The 20,823-nt window shown below is 44.9% G+C and overlaps 1 protein-coding gene across 7 annotated transcripts in view; it reads right to left on the minus strand.

Annotated features, from left to right (window-relative positions):
- myo9bl (myosin IXb-like) overlaps positions 1-20,823 on the minus strand; it is a 58,509-nt gene that overhangs the window by 16,342 nt on the left and 21,344 nt on the right. For all 7 annotated transcript variants that reach the window (XM_085399177.1, XM_085399181.1, XM_085399179.1 and 4 more), the window contains exons 3-12: positions 20,569-20,788; positions 19,714-20,223; positions 6,823-6,917; positions 3,648-3,710; positions 2,530-2,629; positions 1,265-1,365; positions 824-953; positions 648-737; positions 386-502; positions 142-276 (exon numbers count right to left, since the gene is read on the minus strand). In XM_085399177.1, the coding sequence (XP_085255303.1) occupies positions 142-276; positions 386-502; positions 648-737; positions 824-953; positions 1,265-1,365; positions 2,530-2,629; positions 3,648-3,710; positions 6,823-6,917; positions 19,714-20,223; positions 20,569-20,788 (1,561 nt within the window). The remainder of the gene's footprint in view (positions 1-141; positions 277-385; positions 503-647; positions 738-823; positions 954-1,264; positions 1,366-2,529; positions 2,630-3,647; positions 3,711-6,822; positions 6,918-19,713; positions 20,224-20,568; positions 20,789-20,823) is intronic.

Raw genomic sequence — 20,823 nt, forward strand, 5'->3', positions numbered from 1 at the left:
CTCCCACATAACGGTTCTCCTCCACGGAGATCGGGTAATGTTTGGATGAGTCATCCTTCACACGCTCGTTATTATAAACAGAGAGTCTGAGGCGCTCGAAGGCAAACCTCCTGACAGTGCAGCGTCCACTGCACGTCTCACCTGCTCCAGATTGAAGATGTGATGGTTGAAGTAATACTGCAGCTGCTCGTTTGCATAGTTGATGCAAAACTGCTCGAAGCTGTTGGTCTCAAAGTCCTCGAAGCCAAAAATGTCCAGGACACCGATGGATAAGCACTGGAAAACAACCAGAACGCCAAGTGAACGCCAGCGCCAAGCGAACAAAGGGAGGCGACCTAACTGGACTTTTCATGTCTTTGCACTTTCTGATGTGTGTGTTTCTTACTGGAACAGACTCCTCCATGTCTTTCTTATTGAGCAGTGCGTGATTGATACGCAGGACAATCCAGTCAAATAAGGCGCTGTACAGAGATTTGGCCATAGAGTCTCGTGCTGTGATGGCCTGATAGGAGATAAAAGAGGGGGCGATGCACAGAGCGTTAGAGGCAGAAAAACCCAGAACACACCAACAGGAAGAAGAAATCCAAAGCACGAATAAAGAGGAAGTAGACGCTAATGAGAGACTGCACTGATGCTCCTGAGCCCACCTCAGAGTGTCTGTAGGGCAGGATCAGCTTGTCGTTGACCGTCACCGTCTTCCTCTTAGTCAGCGCCTCCACCAGCAGCTCCTCTTTAACCTGAGTAACATCAGCAGTTTAACAGTGGCAGCCGCACACACCTACACAAACTGAAGCACGGAGTCACAAACACACATTCAAGTTACCTTTAGTAGGTCAGAGAGGGTTGCCAGGACCTCTGGTGGGCCCACGTCCAAGCCTTCATCTCGGCCCGTTGCCTTCTTCGTGTAGGTCACGTTGCCAAGGTACAGGATGGCGGAGAGCACAGAAAAGATCCTGCGACACAATAATAACAATGACACACTTTAGAAAGAAGACAAACATGAGACACGTGTGGTGCTGGTCTTCAGCCCGAGCGTCCCTTTGAGCTGTGAACTGAATAGAGCCATTGTAGTAGCTGCACGCCGTCTCTAATAAACTGGCTGATTGGCTCATTAGCTGCAGAGACTGCCAGGCTCTGAAAAGTATCTTTGTTGTAATCTGGGGCTGGTAATGTGACTCAGTGCTCACACTAACATAACTCGTGTTTACAGGACTGAAGGCAAAGATGCTTCTGCGTGGAACAGCGAGGCTTTCACTTCACTTACTGTTTCTTGGTGGCGGGAAGGAAGCCGACCATTTCCATCGCCTGCTGCAGCCGTTCAAAATCGTGACGCAAATCTTCCTCATCTTCAATCTTAAAATTTTGCTGCGAGGAACAAGAACGAGGCAGTTATCGAGTGTTTGGAGATGGAAATAAAAAGGTGAAGCGCAAAACGGACACACGGGTGAAGGACGGAGGCGTGTGAAAAGCAGGTGGAGGAGAGGGGAATAACAACGAGAGAGAACAAAGAGCGGCTCATTAACATGCAGGACACACGGACTGCAGCTTGGCTGCATTCATGAATATATCAGGTCACTCAAAGGGAAGCACGGTGTGACTGTAGTGCAGGGGTCGGCCACCTTTCTGATGACGAGTGGCGTCTAAAGTTCCCTCAGACGTCACTGCGCCATAGCAACCGTGGCATTAGCAATACATGTAATAACGCTCTATATCAGTGGTTGTGTTTGTGTGTATTTCCATGGTGCTGATGCTGAGCAGACAGATCCCTGATGCGTTTGAAGCGTAAAAACTGCCAGCTAGCAACGCCTCTGTCACCGGTAGGCGGAGTGATTTTTAGCCAATTACAAGCTGAATCTGGTAGTTGGGGTTGTTAGTTGAGATAGCGTCATTAAGAAGCGGCACAACTAACGTGTCTACGCGAGCTAATCTGCGATGTGCACCGCTGGCCCGGCCATTTATTTTTGATGCACCTTCTCAGATTAACTCGAGTGCTCAGGGTGGCCGACCCCTGCTGTAAAGGCCACGCCCATGACCAGGTTCAAAGGTTAAAAATCAACAGGAAAGTTATTTGGTGGGCCGAAAACAGGAGACTGAAATTAAATGGAGAAAATAGTTTAGATAGGAAAGCTTGCTGATTCCTGATCTATCAAAAGAGACGTCACACTTTATCTGAAAATGCTTCATTTTAGGTATAAATGAGCTCATCAGCCGTCCTGATGAGTGTAACTCAAATCTGATTCCTTAATACTTAAGAAACATTTCCATTGCTGGTGGAAAAAACCAAAAGCAAAACGTGAGCCTGCTATGAAACATTAAAATGATGCAGGCAGCTTCCTAAATAAAACCTGCTTTAAATGTTATCTTAGCTAAAGCCCAGCTGCAGATCGAGCAGATGCTGTGGGCCAAAACACCAGACAAATATTTTAAATAAATAAATGTTGTTCATTTCCATATTTATCACATTTGTCACAGGCGGCCCTGGAGGAGGGCGACTGAGGCCCCTGTGGTGCCGGAGCAGCGACTCTGTACCTGCTTGAGGTAGAAATAGTCTTCAGGCGGCAGCAATTTGAACTCCTTTCGTTCTTCCTCTGAAGCGCCCAGCAGCAGGTAGTAAAACACGTGATAGTTCCTGGAAAAGGAAAAAAAAACATGAACTTTACACCAAGTTATTACTGAGGGAAAAAGTTCCCTTCATTTTTATACCATTGCTGTTCATTAGTAGATGTACGAGCTTATGGCCACAAACAGACTGAGTCAACACACTTTATAAAGTCTGAAGCTCGGTGCTGTTTACAGAAGTTTTCCACTGGCGCTATCAGCGAGCAGGTAGCTTTGTTGTATGAGCACACGGGAGTAATGAGTTTCCACACTTATCACTAAGAAACAATAACACCACCCAGCAGACGCACCGTCAACTGCAACTGCAACTATGTGATTAACGGCGCACACGGAGCAGGCGGCAGTGGGCGGGGGGTAACGTGACGTAATCGGCAGCAGTAGGTGAACAGATTTTCCAAAACTAGCTGTGAAAACCTCGACAGGAAGCTCGTCTCCCACCTAAAAACAGCTACTGGAGGCTTTTCTACACACACGAAGCATCAGCTGAGCTCCAGAGTTTAAAGTGTGTTTTTAAGGACAGATACGCACACCTCCATGTGGCAGACACACATATACACAAAGGATAAACTAGTGTCAGTCCCACTTTTTAGATTATACTCTTTTAATCTTGTGTTTCTTTTAAAGATCATCATCAGCATTCAGCAGGAACCACTGATGTTAATGTCAGTTTATCTGTGACAGTCGGCCTCTTCCTTTGACTCACTGATAGATCCCACAGAGAAAACAGAATGATGAAGCAGGATTACGTCGCTCTGACTGCGTTTCTAAGTTACCAAAGTGAAATAACTGTTTGCATATTAGTCACACAAGCAGCGACAGACTAGCAGTCTAGTTGGTAGGAAACAGTGCAGTGAGCAACACGAGAGGCAGCGTCAAGGCGACGAGTTGGTTTCAATGTGCAGCAACGAATCTTCTTAACTGTTGGTCAAAACTTGCTTTTCAGTGTTTATTATCTGCAAATAAACACAACTGCAGGTCCTGGTTATATAAGACGACCTCATGAGGGTCAAGACCCCGTCATTCCTCACCTCTCATTCTTCTCCCTAGAGACCAGACGAGACTTCTCCAGGAGGTACTTCTCCACCACTGCCCTGCAAGATGGAGAAAAACACAGTGAGGGGGGAAGGATGAGAAAAAGCAGAAGGAGGATGAATCATCTGATCTAAAAAAGGTCACTCGGCTGTGTCTGTGTCTCCCAGGTCACTTGTGAAAGTGGGCTGCTAATAAAGACTGAGGGGAGGAGCAGGGGAAGTGAGGGCAGATGGTCAGAACAATCAAAGAGGGAACAAAGCTCTCAGATATGGTTGGACGTGTGTCATCACACAGCAACACGCCGGCCGCAGACAGCTTAGGATTCATGTATTTGACTGAATAGGAGACGGAGGGCAGTGAAAAAGCAGGCTGTGTTTTCACTGCAGTCGACAGATACGCAGCTTTATTTACCTGCTGCACCAGGCCAAGGCCATAAAGTTTGCCAAATCAGATTTTATAAGTCAAAGTTGGTTTTTCAGTAGCCAAGCAAAAACAGCACTGACGCCAGTCCTGACACTAAGAATAGAGCTGTGCTGTGAGAAACCGGCTTGCAGCTTCGACTAGAGACAGACAACGTAAAGTTCAAACGCTAGCTTACGTGCTCTGTGACGTCGGGGTGTAATCAGTTGTGCCCATCATGACCACAAAAACACCCACAAAATGCTGTTTATCATTATTATTGTAACAAACAAGATCGTCTGACGGGAATCCTGATCACGCTGCCCACAGATACTGAGGTAAGTTGCACTTGAACCTGTTAGAGGCTTCTGCAAACGTCTGAATGTGCACAGGCATGCAGGGGTGTCCAAGCAATACAACAGATGGTGCATCAATAACAATCCCTACTCATTAGCTGATCTGAGAACAGCTGATGTTTGCTGAACGTGAGCTGAAGAAGGTTGAGAGACGGAGAGCATAAAAACATGCAGACTGTCGGTCAGTTCAGAGAGCCGAGGCGAGCAGCAGCTTCCTCTTTGCTGATCCACTCCACTGGAGACGGAGAGACACACAGCCTTTGTCAAGTCTACAGAGCAGAGCTGTGGTGGCCTCCTGAGTCCTTAACCGCCTAGAAGAGTCTACACTAGAAAGAATAATGGTGGTGAAATATGCTGGGCGGTGTGCTTTGAGTAGATATGATATGTTCTGCAAGATAACGATCTTTGGTGGGAATCACAGAAAAGCCTCAGCCTGCTAAAATCGACTCCTCAGATCGAATTACAGAGCTGAGGCTGAGCAACGAGAGCTGGTGCTATCAGGCTGGGGATACCCACCTAGTGTGGAGCTGAACATCGTCAGCACAGGCATCAACGTGTTTATTCACCGCCTATTTTTAGGACCAGAGAATTAATCACTGTGTCAGTCATTAGTCTGAACAATGTACTAAATGTTCGCTGCAGTTAAACAGGGCTCTAGAGTGCGACCAATTTGGTCGCAAATGCGACCAAATTTTTCAGTGGTGCGACTAAAAAAAAATATTTGGTTGCACCTGTGCGACCAAATGTTCGGGTAGCAAAAAATAAATAAATAAATAAAAATCTGTAACCTTCCCTGTGGTCAACAACAGACACACATTTTGCCCCTATCGTGGACTAAACCAATCAGAGATAGTAAGGGGCGGGACCTCTCTGATTGGCCGTGGTCCAGTTGAAAGTGCAGGTGGAAGTGGGAGGTGAGTAGCTTGAATAAAGCGATATCGATTCATTAAATCCTGAATCGACTTTTAAATAACTGTGTTTTGCCAGAAACGCCAGATTCTCAGATTAAAGCTCACAAAACCATTTCAACAACAACCAAACAGCAGATGAGAGCAGGTACACGGACTCCACACAAAGACGTAAACACAGACCGACGCATCAGAATCAGCTTTGTCTTTCTCGGCTTTCTCACCCGACGGCCCGCAGACGGACACGCTGTCGGAGCTCAGCGATCCTGATGCGTCCGGTCCGCGCTGTGTTCACGTCTTTTTGCGCTGATTCTGAGCTGCAGGTTTTGTCTCTCCAACCAAAATCCACCGAGCCAGCAGCAAAAGAAGCAGCAAACTGCGCTTCACATCTGATCAATGTCGTCATGAATTTTGCTGTTTTGCTTCCACGACTATTAAAATCACATTCATGCACAGCTAGCTCTCTCTCTCTCTCTCTCTCTCTGTACTTCAAGAACAGTTTCCCGTCTCCAATCTCTGTTTTCTGTATTATTCATTGGCTTATTACCCACCAGTCTACCGTTGTTTACAGCGCTGTGGCTGCTGTCTTTTTCTTTTTCACTTAAATGACCTCGGACAAGAAAGCCTGTTTTTTCTGTTGTTCAATACTGAAGAAATTTAAACTTTATATGCAGAACATTGTAGAATATTTTTAAGGTTTTCTGCTATAAAAAGCCAGACCAGGAAAATCTCCTTCATGTTTTTCTGTGTTTTATTCTCAGTTACTTTCACACAAAGGCATCTGCTGTGATGTTCACAATTCTGATGAAGTCAGTGCTGATAAATGATCAGAATTATAATATTTCTGACTCTTCTGGCTAAGTTGAATCGAATCGGGACTTTGAAAACCAGAATCGAATGGATTATAGAAATCAGTGATGATACCCAGCCCTAGTGAGCAGCCTAGGCACGACAGACGTGGATGTAGCTGTAATAGGAAAAGAACTATTGCTAACTTTTCTGTTAAGGCCTGATCCTTCTGAAATTCATAGCCAGTGCTCTGACACGGTGTCATCAATCTTTGAATGCTGAAAAAGCACAGTGTATCCAGACAAACACATTATATTACATAAATTATTAGAAAATTTGTGTGCGCCTAACTTTTGTGCCGGTACGCCTAACTTTAAAAAGTTAGGCGTACCGGCACGCCCATGGCAAAAAGTTAGTCTAGAGCCCTGTTAAAGCTCGACGTGTTGCCTTTTTTTTTTAAAGACGCTGAGCATCTGTTCCTCTGCCTTGATGAGGAAATGAGGAAGTGACACGGCTGACCAGACTTTGATGCAGCTCCTAACCAGAGTCTGGCTGCTGAGAAAAAGGAAGGACATGCTAGTGGTTGCAAGTTTCAGTCCATATACACACAGTGAACATAGGAAGGCCCATGTGACGCGGTAGAAAAGTAAAGAGGAAGACGCAGCGCTGTAGAGAACACACACGCACGCACGCACACACACACACACGGTGTTACTTACCCTCTGACCACGCCGCTCTCCAGATAATTAACCTGGATGAATTTGCCAAAGCGGCTGGAGTTGTTGTTGTGGGCTGTCTTGGCGTTCCCAAAGGCCTGGAAGAGAGAAGAGGATTAAAGTCAACTACACAGAGCGCATCGATCTAACCAATCAACAATTTAGCCCAATGTTCTGGTCAAATAATGAGAAAAAATGAATTTAAGTGGTTAAAACTGCAGTCGGGCTTGTGTACAGGAGAAGACATCAGAACACACAGCACTACCAAAGTCATTTAAACCTCTGCAGCTTTTCTTTAAACTGTTAACCTTCAAGCCATCAGTGGAATCAGGACCTTTGCTGAAGTCACAACAACCCTCCGTAACTACAAAGAGGCTGCACAGTCCTGGGTTAAACCTTGTTTTGAAGCTGAAACTGTAGAAGCGGGTGGGAGTGAGTGGGGTAAGCATCTGCAACTCATCTGAATTTGCCCTTTTCTTACTCTCATTGAATCGCTCTTTGCACCTCCTCGGGGTCAATGTGTGTGAGAAAGCTTAGGTCAGAAATGATAAATGAGGCTGGGGCAGACCCTCTGTACGGCCGTGTCACACCAACGTTTCTCTCCAGGTCTCGGGCCAATTGCAACCCAGCCAGAGGCGCAACGACCCCAGGCTCACCCAGCCTCTCTGAGGCGCCTTGTTTATTGCACGGATACGTTACGAGAATAGCACGTTTTCCCCCTCTTCATGATGAGATGTTCACATGGTCACACACAAACACAAAACAAGGCCACCACAGGGGAAGTTGACTCAATGCATGTTAAATAGGAAGTACATTCTGTTTTGTAAGGCGGTCGCAGGGTGAATTTGATACACTGGTGTCGGGGAAGATTGGAAAAAAGACTGCAAGTGCACGCACGCACGCACGCACACAAACACGACTGAGATTCCTTAGGATGAACCGTTGACCCATTTTCTTTTCTCCTGCATATTTACACCCCTTGTGCTTCAGCTCTGTCCGTGCACGCTCATCTGCTCTTTTTTGTTCTTTAAGCAAGAACAACTTTGATCAATTTTTATGTTTTAGTGCAAAAAAAGAACTCAAAATGTGATTTTAATATTGCCTTGAAGGAAGTGAGGGAAGAGTTGTTACTTGTTGATGGATGATGAAAGATGCTCACATGAGGTGTGTGTGTGTGTGTGTGTGTGTGTGTGTGTGTGTGTGTGTGTGTGCACGTGCGTGTGTGTGTGTGAGAGACCAGAACAGTCTGCAGCTCTGAACTTGCTCAGACGGGGCCTCCACTCACCCACTCACGAAGGTTTTTCCCCTTTTTTTCTGCACACAATTTATCCAAGCTGTCTGCTTGTTCAGATCAACCATGCAGTTGTTTTTATTCTGTTTGCTTAAATGGTTTTCTTTCTATTTCTTCTATTCCCTATATGAAGGTCAGTAAATGTGTTCGGTGTCCAGCACCAAACCCTGGGAAATCTGTGCAGGACCCAGGCTGCTGCACGGAGGGAATTCTAAACATGTTGCAGCATCATTCGTATTCAAACATGCCCTTCATCAGCTCGTCTGATTGGTTTGAAGCGCAGCAGGTATGAGGAAATACAGCAGCCGTTTCGCTGCACGTTGTCTATGGAAAGACGAGGCCTAATAGGAACTCTTACGCAATATGGTTTGCCCTCAACAAGTTCATAAAAGAAGCAGAAAAAGAACGAGGCGGAAAAAAGGCACAACTAGGTGAAAGGGACCTTGGCAATCTACAGCGAGTGCACGCGCTGCATACAGAGAGCTTTCAGCCCACTTCTGTGTGTTTAGTCATTTATTTTAAATGAGCCCACATCCAAAGTATGAACTCCAAATGTGAATAGACGAAGCAGACAGACATTTAGATAAGCATTCAGAGTGGTTGTGATGTGTTTTTGTCCTTTCTCACATTCAAGCTTTAATATTGGTGAAACGATCCACCTGATATGAACCGTTTAAAAACATGTGGTTTCGACAGGCCGCAAAATCTGCTGTCAGTGACTGGACATCAAATATCTTTGGGACTTATCCTATGTTAGCTTCAGCAGAGCCAGACAGGTACCTTTAAAGGTTAATCAGCTCCATAAGGAATGGAATTTTAAAACAGTCCCTCAAAAATGAAAAACATACGCGGGAGACCGTGTCATCACACAGCGCACATTTCTCACTGATTTCGACCTGCAGAGAGCCGGTTTCACTGGTATCCAACTCCCCGTACATTCCCACTTTATCAGAGAGCCAGACCTACCAGTCTGAAGACTCACATCCCTATTTAGACAAGCTCCTCCCTCCCACACACACACACGCACACACGCACGCGCGCACACACACGCACAAAGAACACTGGGGGAGTGTCTTTCACTGTGCAGTTTATGAGCAGTTTGTCTCAACAAGCGAGTGTGACATGATATAATTTAAACACAGCTTAAACATGAGATGTAGTGAAAGCCTGCATAAACATGAAGAAACCAAAACAAAAGAAAACCCAGCGTGGAGGGAAAGTTTGATTTTGCACAAGATTGGATGTTTTGTGACTTTGCTGCCCTGAAAGTTGTTGTATTTCCCCATTTTCTGCATAGTTTTAGCGTGCACACTGACGCCAAAGCGGAACGTTAAGACAACTTTGTAATCAGTGAAGATGTGTCCCGGAGCATCGCTGCATCCTTTCAGGTTTTACAGTTCAAAAGAGCTTCAGTTAAAGTTTCCACAGGCGCTGCCAAGGCCCTGACACCGACACCTCGCTACAGCAACTGCCAGTTCCCACATTCACAGCGGACAACGGCAGTCACTCATGCAGAAATGACTCAAAGTGCTAGGTGGACATGTTTACTCGTTTGGCAGCAGAAAGTTTAAACTAAAAACTATATCTGTCATGTTTTTGAAGCCTTAGACACACTCATCTATTACCGGTTACATTGGAAAACCAAGCAGCAGGGATCTATATCATCGCTGGCATAACGCTGAGGCGAGGCTGATCGGTGCTTAGAGACAAAATAATCGCTTTGTTGTTGACATGAATGTGAGAAATGCTTTGGAGAGATCACATGATGTTGGCAGCGATTGAATCCAACCACATCTCTGCACAGTTCTTGCTCTAAGCTTGGCTTCAGGCTGCCAATATATCCCACTGACTACGCTTAAACCCTTCGAGCTCGTCTGAACCGCCGACAACGAACGGATTCTTTCAAGCATCACAACGCCGTCGACGTCAGAAACAAATACTTCCATCTCCTGTAATCTTTCTAGACAAAACAAACACAATGATGCCGGTTTGGACAGAGAAAAGTTGTAGAAGTAATTTTTGGGGAGTTTTCTAATTAGATTTATTGATTATTACAACAATCACACACAGAAATGGCAACTTGTGCTTTTAAAAAGTAGGGCAATTATCACCTGGCAGCTACACAGCACTAAATCAATTCCTGGATGCATGGTGGTAATAAAGCGGTGGTGGTAGTCGTGGTCGAGGGGAAAAAGTAATCGCTTCAGTATGCAAAGGCTGATTGTAACAAATTCTCCCTATTATTAGCAAAGCCTGGAAAGCAAATCAGAAACTGACAGAAACCAACTTAAAAGCTAAATGATGGAGTTTTGCTCTGGTGTAAAAAGTCGTTTTTAACTCTAAACCATCTGCGCCCAACTTAAGTTTCACAATAAACTGCACAATTGTCTATATTTTAGGAACAGGATCTAAAAATACTGGCACCTCCGCAGAAGCACAGGCATACTGAATCTGCAAGCAGGAACAGCTACCACGAGAGGAACCAACCGGCGGGGTCACGAGGAGTCATTCTGCACAATCCATGAAGGAGGAAACGGGCACACACGACTTTTTCTCCGATTCTCATTTAGTGCAAGAATGTCAGCAATTCTGATCTTTGTGAAGTGTGTTTAGTCTGAACTAGGGTTAAGTGACGAGCGCAGCTGCCGAGTCGGTCGTGGAAACGGCAACAAGCGGTGATGATGAAGGAGGCGCAGAGTTAAAGGATGCATCAGCAGGAACATCGTTTCAGTCTGCTGCGCGGGAGCATTTTGTGCTCTCCAAAGATGACGGCGGATAAACTGAGCGCGCTACCACTGTGCAACACGTGGGGCTCATGCTATCGGCGGCACGGCACCTACGGAGACATCGCCACGGTGTGTTTACTGGCAGCGCAAGGAAGACAGCCGGGTAGGAAAGAACAACGTCTACTCCCTGCAGCTTTTAAACAGTCAGGGCTAAAAGCTACAACCAAAGCAGGAGTGTGGGAGGTTTCACAGCTGAGGATGCAGCCTAAAGCTGCTGCAAAGCATTCAGGATTTCAGGGTATCAATGAAGTAACAATATCCCCTCCAGATGACGCTTCAGAAAAGAAACAATGAGGAATTTTTACCACACCACGTGGAGCTCTTACTAAAGCAACCTCTGACCCTAACCTGCAGAACCACTGAGTTTTCTGTTTACATCGCAGCGGAGATGGACCGTGTCACTCTGCAGGCTCGGCCACACACGTTAGCGTCTCGCTGACGCGCCGACAAACGGTGACGGAATGGAAATGAAGGGCAAAAGCACATCCCTGTTATTACAGACGAAACAACAACACAACAAATGCAATCAATGCAGCAGCTGAACTGGGGCGTCAGATTGTGTGTCTCAGTAAAACAGGCTCCTGTTTGTCCACTGAAGCACAGCAGCCAGCCGTGCCCTGAAAACCGAGCAGGAGAAGCTGGAATGGCCTGTTCACAAGCACGTGACATGCTGGAGCGCTATGTAGAACAGCAGGAGAGTCTCATGCACAGAAACTATGTCAAGGATACTGGAGAACCTAATTAAGGTTCTCAAACCTCTGAAGGGTACAATGACTGATGAGCACAGAAACCTATCAGCCCTTTGCAGAAGGTTATATTGAAATCCATGACAGCTCCACCATCACAGAGCTACAGTCCTGGACGGCAGACGCAAAGATCTGCACAGAGCCGGATCCTGGATCCAGGATGTAAGTTAAAGCGCTTTTAGGGTTCACAGACTTCAGAACTATTTCCTCTTTTATTTAACGAGACAATCTAAACCCACAGCAGTTCATTCTGATAATCACAGCCGATATGCCACAGTCAGTCCAGTCTGTGTGATGACCTTGCACAGAAGGTATCAAGCCTGCTGTCATAACTGATAACGCATCTGCAGCTTCTGAAGGAAGGCCTTTGGTCCAGAGCCTCGGCGCCGAGTTCAAGAGGAACCTCCCACTGCAGCCATCAGATTTCTGACATGCCTTATTTTTTCAGGCTGAATAATTTTTGATGATCATCTTTGATGGTCATAAAACTTTTTCCAGTGTTGCACTCTGCAGAAAAAAAATGTTGCTAAAGCCAAAGTGCTGCTCCCACCTCAGAGCCTTTTTGGGTCCATCTAAAACAATAGATGTGAGTCGGCAAGGCTGATTCATCGGACTGAAAAGTAACATTAAGCAGGACATGAAGTGAAAAGGTTCAAGAGGTATGTTAAAGTTTTCATGCACCAGTTTTGCTCCTCTTGTGGTTTGGTGTTTTACCAGATTGGAGTCATTTTAAGCCACTCCACCCATGTCTAGATGGGGACCACATCAAACCCCAGCCTGTGGTGTGGTCACAACACACGAATAGACCCTGAAGTGGCACAGCTGACATGTACTGCTACATGTCAGCTGTGTGCGGACTGCAGGGCGAAGCATGTTCTGCTTTTCAGCAAGATGCTGAACGGTATGATTACAGGAGGCCTCTGCATACGTGTGCGTTTATAGGACGGCTGACTCATGGGCTGGCACTGTGACTTAATCACAGTAATGCCAGCTTTCCCCAGACTCACACACAATGCCACCCAGCCTGAATAACTACTCATAAGCAAGAGATAAACAATGGATCAGCAGATGCTATGGCCTCCTCTGCACTTCCTGAACTACAATACAATACTCTGGCCTGCCCACACCCCTCAAGACTCTGAGCTAACAGTAGACAGAGTTACTGCTGCTACTTCCCATGTCGTAGCGACTTCCTGTTTGGTGCTTCGGGATAACAGGAACTTCCTGTCTGAAAGAGTGAGCGTGGCAGGAGGAGGCTTAGGATCTGAAAAAGGCATATGTGCTTGAGTAAGATGTTAAGCTTCCAGCACAGAGCTTTATATTACATAACCAACAGGCCACCTATATTCACGCCTTTATTTAAACTGTTCAACATTTCTCAACTAATTTCTTTGAATATGTGTCACATTTTAAAACGACCACATTTAGAAGAAAGAGTGACAGGTGAAACGTTCAGCTGGTACTTTCACTTAAAATAAATAAAAAACTAGAATTCCACTCGAACGCCGATCTGTGCCCTTCTTAGACGGGCTGATTGTGCGATTAATCGCACAACGACCCACATTACTCATCACATAATTGCATCAAAAGACACCGAGGCCACAAAAAGACAGCTATTTGCCATAACTGCCAGTTGTTGTCCACACCGTACGGTCCAATACAAGCTAAGCCAGCACATATTCCACGATAATAACTGTATGATTATTAGTGTGATGACAGAGCGGTGCAGCATTGTGCGTCTGTAGGAATTCACTCACTTTCAGAGGCAGCTTCAATTAGAAGAACTGAAGTTCTGCTGGTTTCATTATCCATTGTGTGTTACAGCAGGCACACATCCTGTTGCTACTTACAGTGCTGAACATATTCATTAGACCACCTGCCATAAAAACACATTTTTCTGTTTAGGAATGCAAGTAAATAACTGATTTGGTATCTAAAAATAACAATGTGCTTTACTATTTTTCTATAAATTCACAGATGGCAACAATTCTATTTTAGCATTAAAAATTAGGATCTTGCACTCACTAGTGGACTGACCATTAGAGAAACAACATTTATGACATAACTAAGGAATAATGGAGTCTCTCATATCAGGAGCTTTCATCTGCATGAGAAAACAAACTGTTTGCACAGCGTTGCCTGGCTTTCTCTGCATCCGTCTGCGGGACCACGATTGACTCAATCATGTTTTTATCCTGAGCAAGCTGCTTAACTGCTAATATGCTTGTGTTGTTGAAATGAAAAGTATTCAGCAAAGTGTTGCAATGGACTAGAAACTGTTTGTATTATCACTTTTTTTTAAATAACTGAGAGACTTTAATTCTCTTTCCAGCATGCATGAATCTGCACCAGAATATAATCAAAATATTTTGTCTGTTCTAAAGTTTAAAGCTGCATATTTCACCCTCTCAGGAGTATAAGATCATTCTTAACCACAGCTTTCAAACGCACAGTTCTCCTATATGAAAGCCATCTTGCTTAAACAGAGCCAGGCCCTACTGGCAAAAAAAGAAAAAGATGGCTTTAGAGTCTGGCAAAAGAAAACAAAGAAGCCAAAAGAACCACGTAAGAGAGGCTCAACCAGTCGAACCGGTTCACGAGTGGAAGCACAGCTTTATTGCTTTTCTGCAGCTTGAAGCTTTTATTTGTTCCATTATTTTCAGGACAGAGGCTGAAAAATTAAAGAACAGAGCAGCATATAGAAAAAGGGGGGCGCTAAGTAGGACAGGAGCTTTGCAGATGGTTTCAGGTTGTGGCCATTCATTCTGCCAGCAACAGCACGCAGCCAGCACCACACATGATGATCTCACCTCGTCAAAATGTGGGCCGGACCTTTAGGCCTCCCCTATAGCTCGATGACACACACGTGTTCAGATACACAGTCACACACTTTCCACTGCTGTAACCTGACCAGCCTCCAAAAAAGGAACCAAATTAAATCCTTTTGTAAAAATTCCTCCATTTGGGCAAAAACACTAAAAATAGTATAGAACCCTCTAACGACGTCGACAGAGCCGTGAGCGCTACGAACCTTAAAACGACCAGAACTTCTACACTCATTACTTAGGAGGTTCATCCAGCTCAAACACAACCTGACTAAAGTAAAAGAGATGATGAATAATCACTCAGGCTGAAAGGGTGAGTGACCAGTCAGATTACTGAGGCCAGATTCTTCTTGTAAAACAATAAAGAGGAGGAACTATTACGCTATGACAGTTTAGTTATTAAGAATTCTTGGATGAACGGTCGTCTTTGGGTCGCCTTCTTTGTCAAAAATCACCTTATTGATTTACTTCTGTGCTTTGTGTCATTATGTTGGTGACTCACCCAAACACTCCTAAGCTTCTGGGTTTGGACTGCTGCTCTGACAATCTGTAAATGTTTGGATTAGAGCTGGGCGATAGAACGATAACGATATGTATTGCGAAATAACTTTTTCTCGATAGAAAAATGTAACTATTGCGATAGGCCTCATCGCTCTTGTCCTCTTAAAAAGAAGAACAGCCAATCCAAATTAAGTAGCGCAGAGCCGAACCAATCACAGCCGCAGCGTCAAGTCACGTGATTTGTTACGTACAGGACAAGTGCCAAGCCGCACATGCGTATTTGTTTGGGAAGCAGCCAGCCGCCGTGGCGTCCGGGTAATGGAGGAAATGAGTGCGCCGACTAGAGAACGGTCACGCTCTCGGTTGATTTAAGGTTACCGAAGAGAAAACAGATGATGGTTCCAACGCCGGAGAGATTGTCGAACGGAAGAGCCACAGAAGTCCCGTAGTGTGAAGGTGTTTCGGCTATTTCAAGTCTGACAAAAAACAGAGTAGCGTGCACTGTAAATTGTGCCGAAAGCAAGTCTGGAAATACAATAAAGCGGTGCAGCTCAGTCTCTGACTGGAAGCGCTGATTCGTCATTCGGCTTTTGTCAGACTAACGTAACTGTTAAAACTGTTTGAAAAGCTCAGCTATACAACAAGGAGAGGTCGAGAATTTCCTTTTAGTTCTCAGTTTATTTGATATTGACAAAAGTTAGTCAGTTTTGTCTGTTATTCTGTAAAACAAACTAAGATTTATTTTTAGAATTAATATTTTGTTTCTAAGTGGAATTGACAGTTTAGTCTGTTTCGTTTGTTCTATTTTGAAACTTAAACGCTTTAGCGGCTGCCTTTTGTGTAGTTTGTAATATTTGCCTTTATTTATCTGAAAAAGTCTCATGTTCCTTAAGTACATCTACCCTGTTGAACTTATTATGGGAAATAAATATTTAAATAAAAACAAGCTGCTGGTTATTTCACATTTTACTTGTGAGCAACGGCACATTTAAATCTTACAAATATAGTTATTTGGCTGATATCGTGATAGATATCGTTATCGCCTGAAATGAAAAAAAAACATATCGCGATATGAAAAAATCTCATATCGCCCAGCTCTAGTTTGGATGCAATTTTTAATACTTATTCCTTGAAAGACGGCGAGACATCAAGTCTGTAGAAGGAGAGCCCGAGTAGCCAAACCACGATGCTGCCTCCGCCGTGCTTCACAGCTGGGTGAGATCCTCCAAACATCTTTGTACATTTTTGCCACAAGTTCGACTTTTGTCTCATCTGTCCAAAGAGAATTGTGATGCGGGACAGCCAGGTGGCCGTTTGTGCCACGGTGGTTTCCTTTGTGGTCTCCTAACACCAGTGTTTTTTCCATACTGGCCAGACCAACAAGTATTTCAGCAAGCTGCAGATATTTTTATTCATGAGGTTTTTCATGTTTAAAGAACACCTTCTTACAAATTAACTGTATTTTCTACAGAAAAGTTTCAGCTATCGTTGTAACACTTTTTCTAAGACCCTTCCTAAGTTGTTGCGCCAGCACACCTCACACATTCAACCTCATGTCCTTAATTGGAACAAACAACTACAAGAAGCTTTTAGAGAAGTCGTTAGCACAGAGATCAACTCAACAATTCAGCCTGGACTGCATGTTCGCCATGTGCCTGGTACGCCTGCAACCTATAGACGCACACATTAAGGTAACAGGTGATCTGAAACTGGCCGCCTTCCTCTATTAGCCTCATATCCTGCCACCTGCCCTGAATTTGATAAGCAGGAGAAAAATGGATGCATGGCATTTGGCCCATATTTAATAAGTAAATACTGCAGAAATTCAAAGGGTTCCCATTACATTTGTGTGGTATTGGTATACAGGGAACATTTGATTTCTGAGTAAAGAACATTTGCCTCATGTCAGCCATCTCAGCCGTTTTCACATGAAGAGTCTTTCAGCAGGCTAACGCTAAGGAGCAAACCTTAAAAACACTAAAGTTTCCACGTCTCTAAGTAAAACCCATCTTTAGCTGCTGTAATGATGCCAAGAGGAAATGCACAGCTGGTCAATATCCCGGGCGATTGCGTGACCGGTCCCAGATGCAACCCAACCCGATCGCCATTTCCTCCGCTGACCAGGCCAGTAAAGGCCAAACTCGTCTCCCTGTCTGGCCCTGCAACCACAGCTCTGGACTGACATAGCACACACCCATTGCATTCTGGGAGTAAACGGCAGAGAGGCACTGTGTTTGCCAGAGGGACCAGAACTCTGCTGATTGAAGGGGAAAAGCCTCTGCTGCCTCCTCCCCTTCTTTCCTCAACCTGCCATCCAGAACCAAAGACTCTGACAGAGTGACACACATCAAGGGACCCAGGCTGCGCTCATTCAAATGCATCTGAATAAAGCAGCAGCAGTTCTGTGAGGAAGAGCTCGAATACTGAGTCAGGGGTGGCGTCAGAGATGGGACAGATGATAGATGAACACACTGAGTTACTGCAAGTTATGGCAAACCCTCTGTTCTTGCCATTCAGCCAACAGCTTGTGGCCAGTTCTTGTTAAACTTCTTTTTTTACTTAGTTCTGTTTCCAAGCAGTGCGTGCTCTACAGACTTACTTTCAGAGATCGGGGTGGGGGGTTCACTTCTCTGCACCATTTTGTGCTCTGAATAAACCACATTCCACATGCGGCTGTTCTGACTAGAGGTTTATTTTTAGCCCCACTTCTGCAACATTAAAACTGAAAAATATGTAGAGATTTACTTCCAAATCAGGACCGAGAGTAATCGCTTCCCCACTCTGACGAAGGCTATCAAACTAAAAACAAGTAGTGGGATTTCTGCTTTTTGTCTACTTGGCATTTAGGTGAATGTGCAGCAGGGCTTTCCAGCCTGAAATCTCATTGCAGCCGCAGACAGAAGCTTTTTATCTGTCATCATCTGCACACAGCATCATGGTGAATTCAGTCGATGCTGCAGGGCTAACACACTGTGGAAAATATTCAAAGCTGACTTAATCTACAAAATACAATGTAAGACAACACTCACTGCTTATAAGAGAGTACAAAGAGACGATGATGTGAATGCTGAAAATGACTTGACAATAATAATGCTGCTCGAGGTCTGACCAGAGGTAAATTCTTCCATATGTGAAAGTGGAGGAGACCCCGTTTCTCATTACGCCGATGAAAAATAAACAAAACCAAGTCGACTCTGTTCTTTGCCACGTAGCTCCGAGTTTCAGCTCGAGCAGAGGCAACAGCTGCACGTTATGCTGCAGCGCTTTGTTAAAACAATGTAAAAGTAGGCAGCTGTTAGCGTTTACCTACATATTTGCACGATTTATGTTTTTTATGTTGTTTTTTAAACTGTGATAGCAGCCTGACGGACAGAAGACTTCGTGTAATGAGCTCCAAAGTGGACATTTGAATATGTGCATGCATGTCGTGCAGTTCATCTGATTAGCACCGCCCTTTCCTGTCCTGAGACGCGCTGTTCAAAGACCCGGCCACGCCTCTGTGCTGTTTTTATACTATGGAAAATTCTTTTTTTTAATCATTCGTAATTACCCACCAGCGACTTACACCAAGTGCTACGTTTCACTTTGTTTATCGTTTTGGTTCAGTCTCAGCTGTCAGCGGTTGTAGAGCGAGTCAGTACAAGTATCCAGTTTCTCACAGCAGAAAGCAGGAACACGTACGGTCACCTGACCGAAACTTTGACAAAAGTCCGTTTGGTTAAACGTTTAGGTCCAAATTAAACGGGCACATATTTCTCCTGTCAAAGACAGAAGTCAGAGAAAAGCTGTGTTTTACCTTCAGCCACGTAAACCAGCACTGCAAATGTAATCAAAATCATCTGTGCGCTCAAAAGCAGATAGGAAACCAATACAAAGCCTTTTATCTTGCCTGGCTTCCCACAGCATTTTCAAAGGCAATGAAGCAACATGATGGTGTTAATAAAGCAACTTCCCTTTTTTTCATTTCTTCTTTCTTTATGCCACAGACATTTACACTGTACAAAAACAGGCTCTGTCATGTTAGCCCACGCAGCAGCCTGAAAATAGATTTCCTCAGTTCGACATGAGCTCAGATGTTTTCACCATTCATAACTACAGACATATAAACCTGTGAAATATCTCCAAATGTAGCTCGCTGCAGTTTTTTCATCTCGTGTCTGTGCTTTTGTACGTCTAAGCAAAATCATGAGTCACTTCTGAGGAAGTGCTCTCACCACTCGATGTGACCTAATCAAGAGAGCAACTGACTGAAACCAGTGCAGTAAATAAGTATGGCACTCTGAGGAGCGACGCCCATGTGGAGGCACCTTAAACCTGCAGTGGTTCTAAGGAAGTGGAAGTGAGATCGTGTAGAGGTCTATGGGAAAACTTATGTGACCCATTACTTCGGTAAACACTTTCCTAACGAGTTTATAGTCTCGATTACTAATTTCAGGTCTTCTTCAATACAGACTGATGCTCATTTTGTAAATTATGGTCCAATATAGATTAAAAAATGACAAAGAAGCGTATGCCTAATGATGTGGCAACCTGTGTGGACTTCAGCTCTCAGTCCAAACCATCTTTTTTCTGCACCCGTGGGTCTATGTAAACATTTTTAATATACTTTCTTTAGTCCCTGCAGCTGGATCAGCTAAGGTTTAAGGCATGGCAAGGCTAGGCTAATTCAAATTAGCTGAGCTACAGTTCAATTAAATTGTCCACTGGAGTAGAGACAGACCCAGCCATCACACATAGCATCTTACCTCCAGAACTGGTCCAGCACCCAGGATGGTCCTCTCCACCCCGCTGGCGTAGCCCTTCTGGCTGAGAGCAGTCAGACAGTGGATCAGGAAGTTGGTACTTTGGGTCTTGCCTGAGCCACTCTCCCCAGAGATGACAATGCATTGGTTGACCTTCTTCCTGAGCATAGCATAGTAGGCCACATCTGCGATAGCAAAAATATGAGGCTCCAGTTTGCCCAGCTGGTGGTTCTCGTACATCTTGACGTACTTAGGGTTGTAGATGGGCAGGAACTTAAAGGGGTTGATGGCGATGAGGATGCTCCCTGCATAGGTATAGATCTTTTTCTTGTGAAACCGTGTGCGCAAGTTGTTTAATATGCTGTCCTCATTGAGGACGGGGAGGTTGCAGAGGTCTGCAAAATCATCCTGGGAAGGGGGAAGGAAGCCCCTGGCAGCGAGCCGCTGTGCCTCCTGTTCCTTGGACAACATCGGGAGGTGGACATAACGGATTGAGCCATCACGATTCCTCTCCTGGATTAAATTATAAAGACAAAAACAGCACGTATTAGCCGTCTACTCGTCAAACTGACACACTGATTTCTTGAGACTGTTAAAAATATTCCGGGCTGTTTGCATTCCTTCAAACCGGCCAAAATCATCAAGGCCAGGGCCAAACAGCACTCGTCTCACACATGCTGCTGTTACATGTGCTGGAAAAATGATTTTCTCGCCTTTTCTGTTACATTTTCCATAAATAGTCTGCAAACTTGTATCTAGGGTTTAACAACTTGCTGTTTTTTCTCACTAAAGGAGAAACAGAGAGTAGAAGCACGTTGACTGAGCTGACTGTAACGTGTCGTGTGCTGTCAACTCTACCTGTAGTAAGAAGTAAAAGCCAAGGCTCTGAGGGTGTTGCTCCTGTGCTTTTCGAGGCCACAGCAGGAACCTCTGTACCGGCAGGTCTCCGGCCTCCAGCACCCACTCTTCCCCACCACATTCCTTCACCTCTGCCAGCACGTACAGGCGTCTGGGGTCCAGCCCCAGTGCCGTAGCGGCGTCCGAGATCACCGAAGCAGCCGTTGCATCCTTCTGCACTCTGATAGAAGCAGGGCAGATTAAAAAAAACAACTA

This window comes from Rhamphochromis longiceps, linkage group LG23 (assembly GCF_057381845.1).
Source record: "Rhamphochromis longiceps isolate RC_006_pf linkage group LG23, R_longiceps_female_GT1.1, whole genome shotgun sequence".
Lineage (NCBI taxonomy): Eukaryota > Metazoa > Chordata > Actinopteri > Cichliformes > Cichlidae > Rhamphochromis > Rhamphochromis longiceps.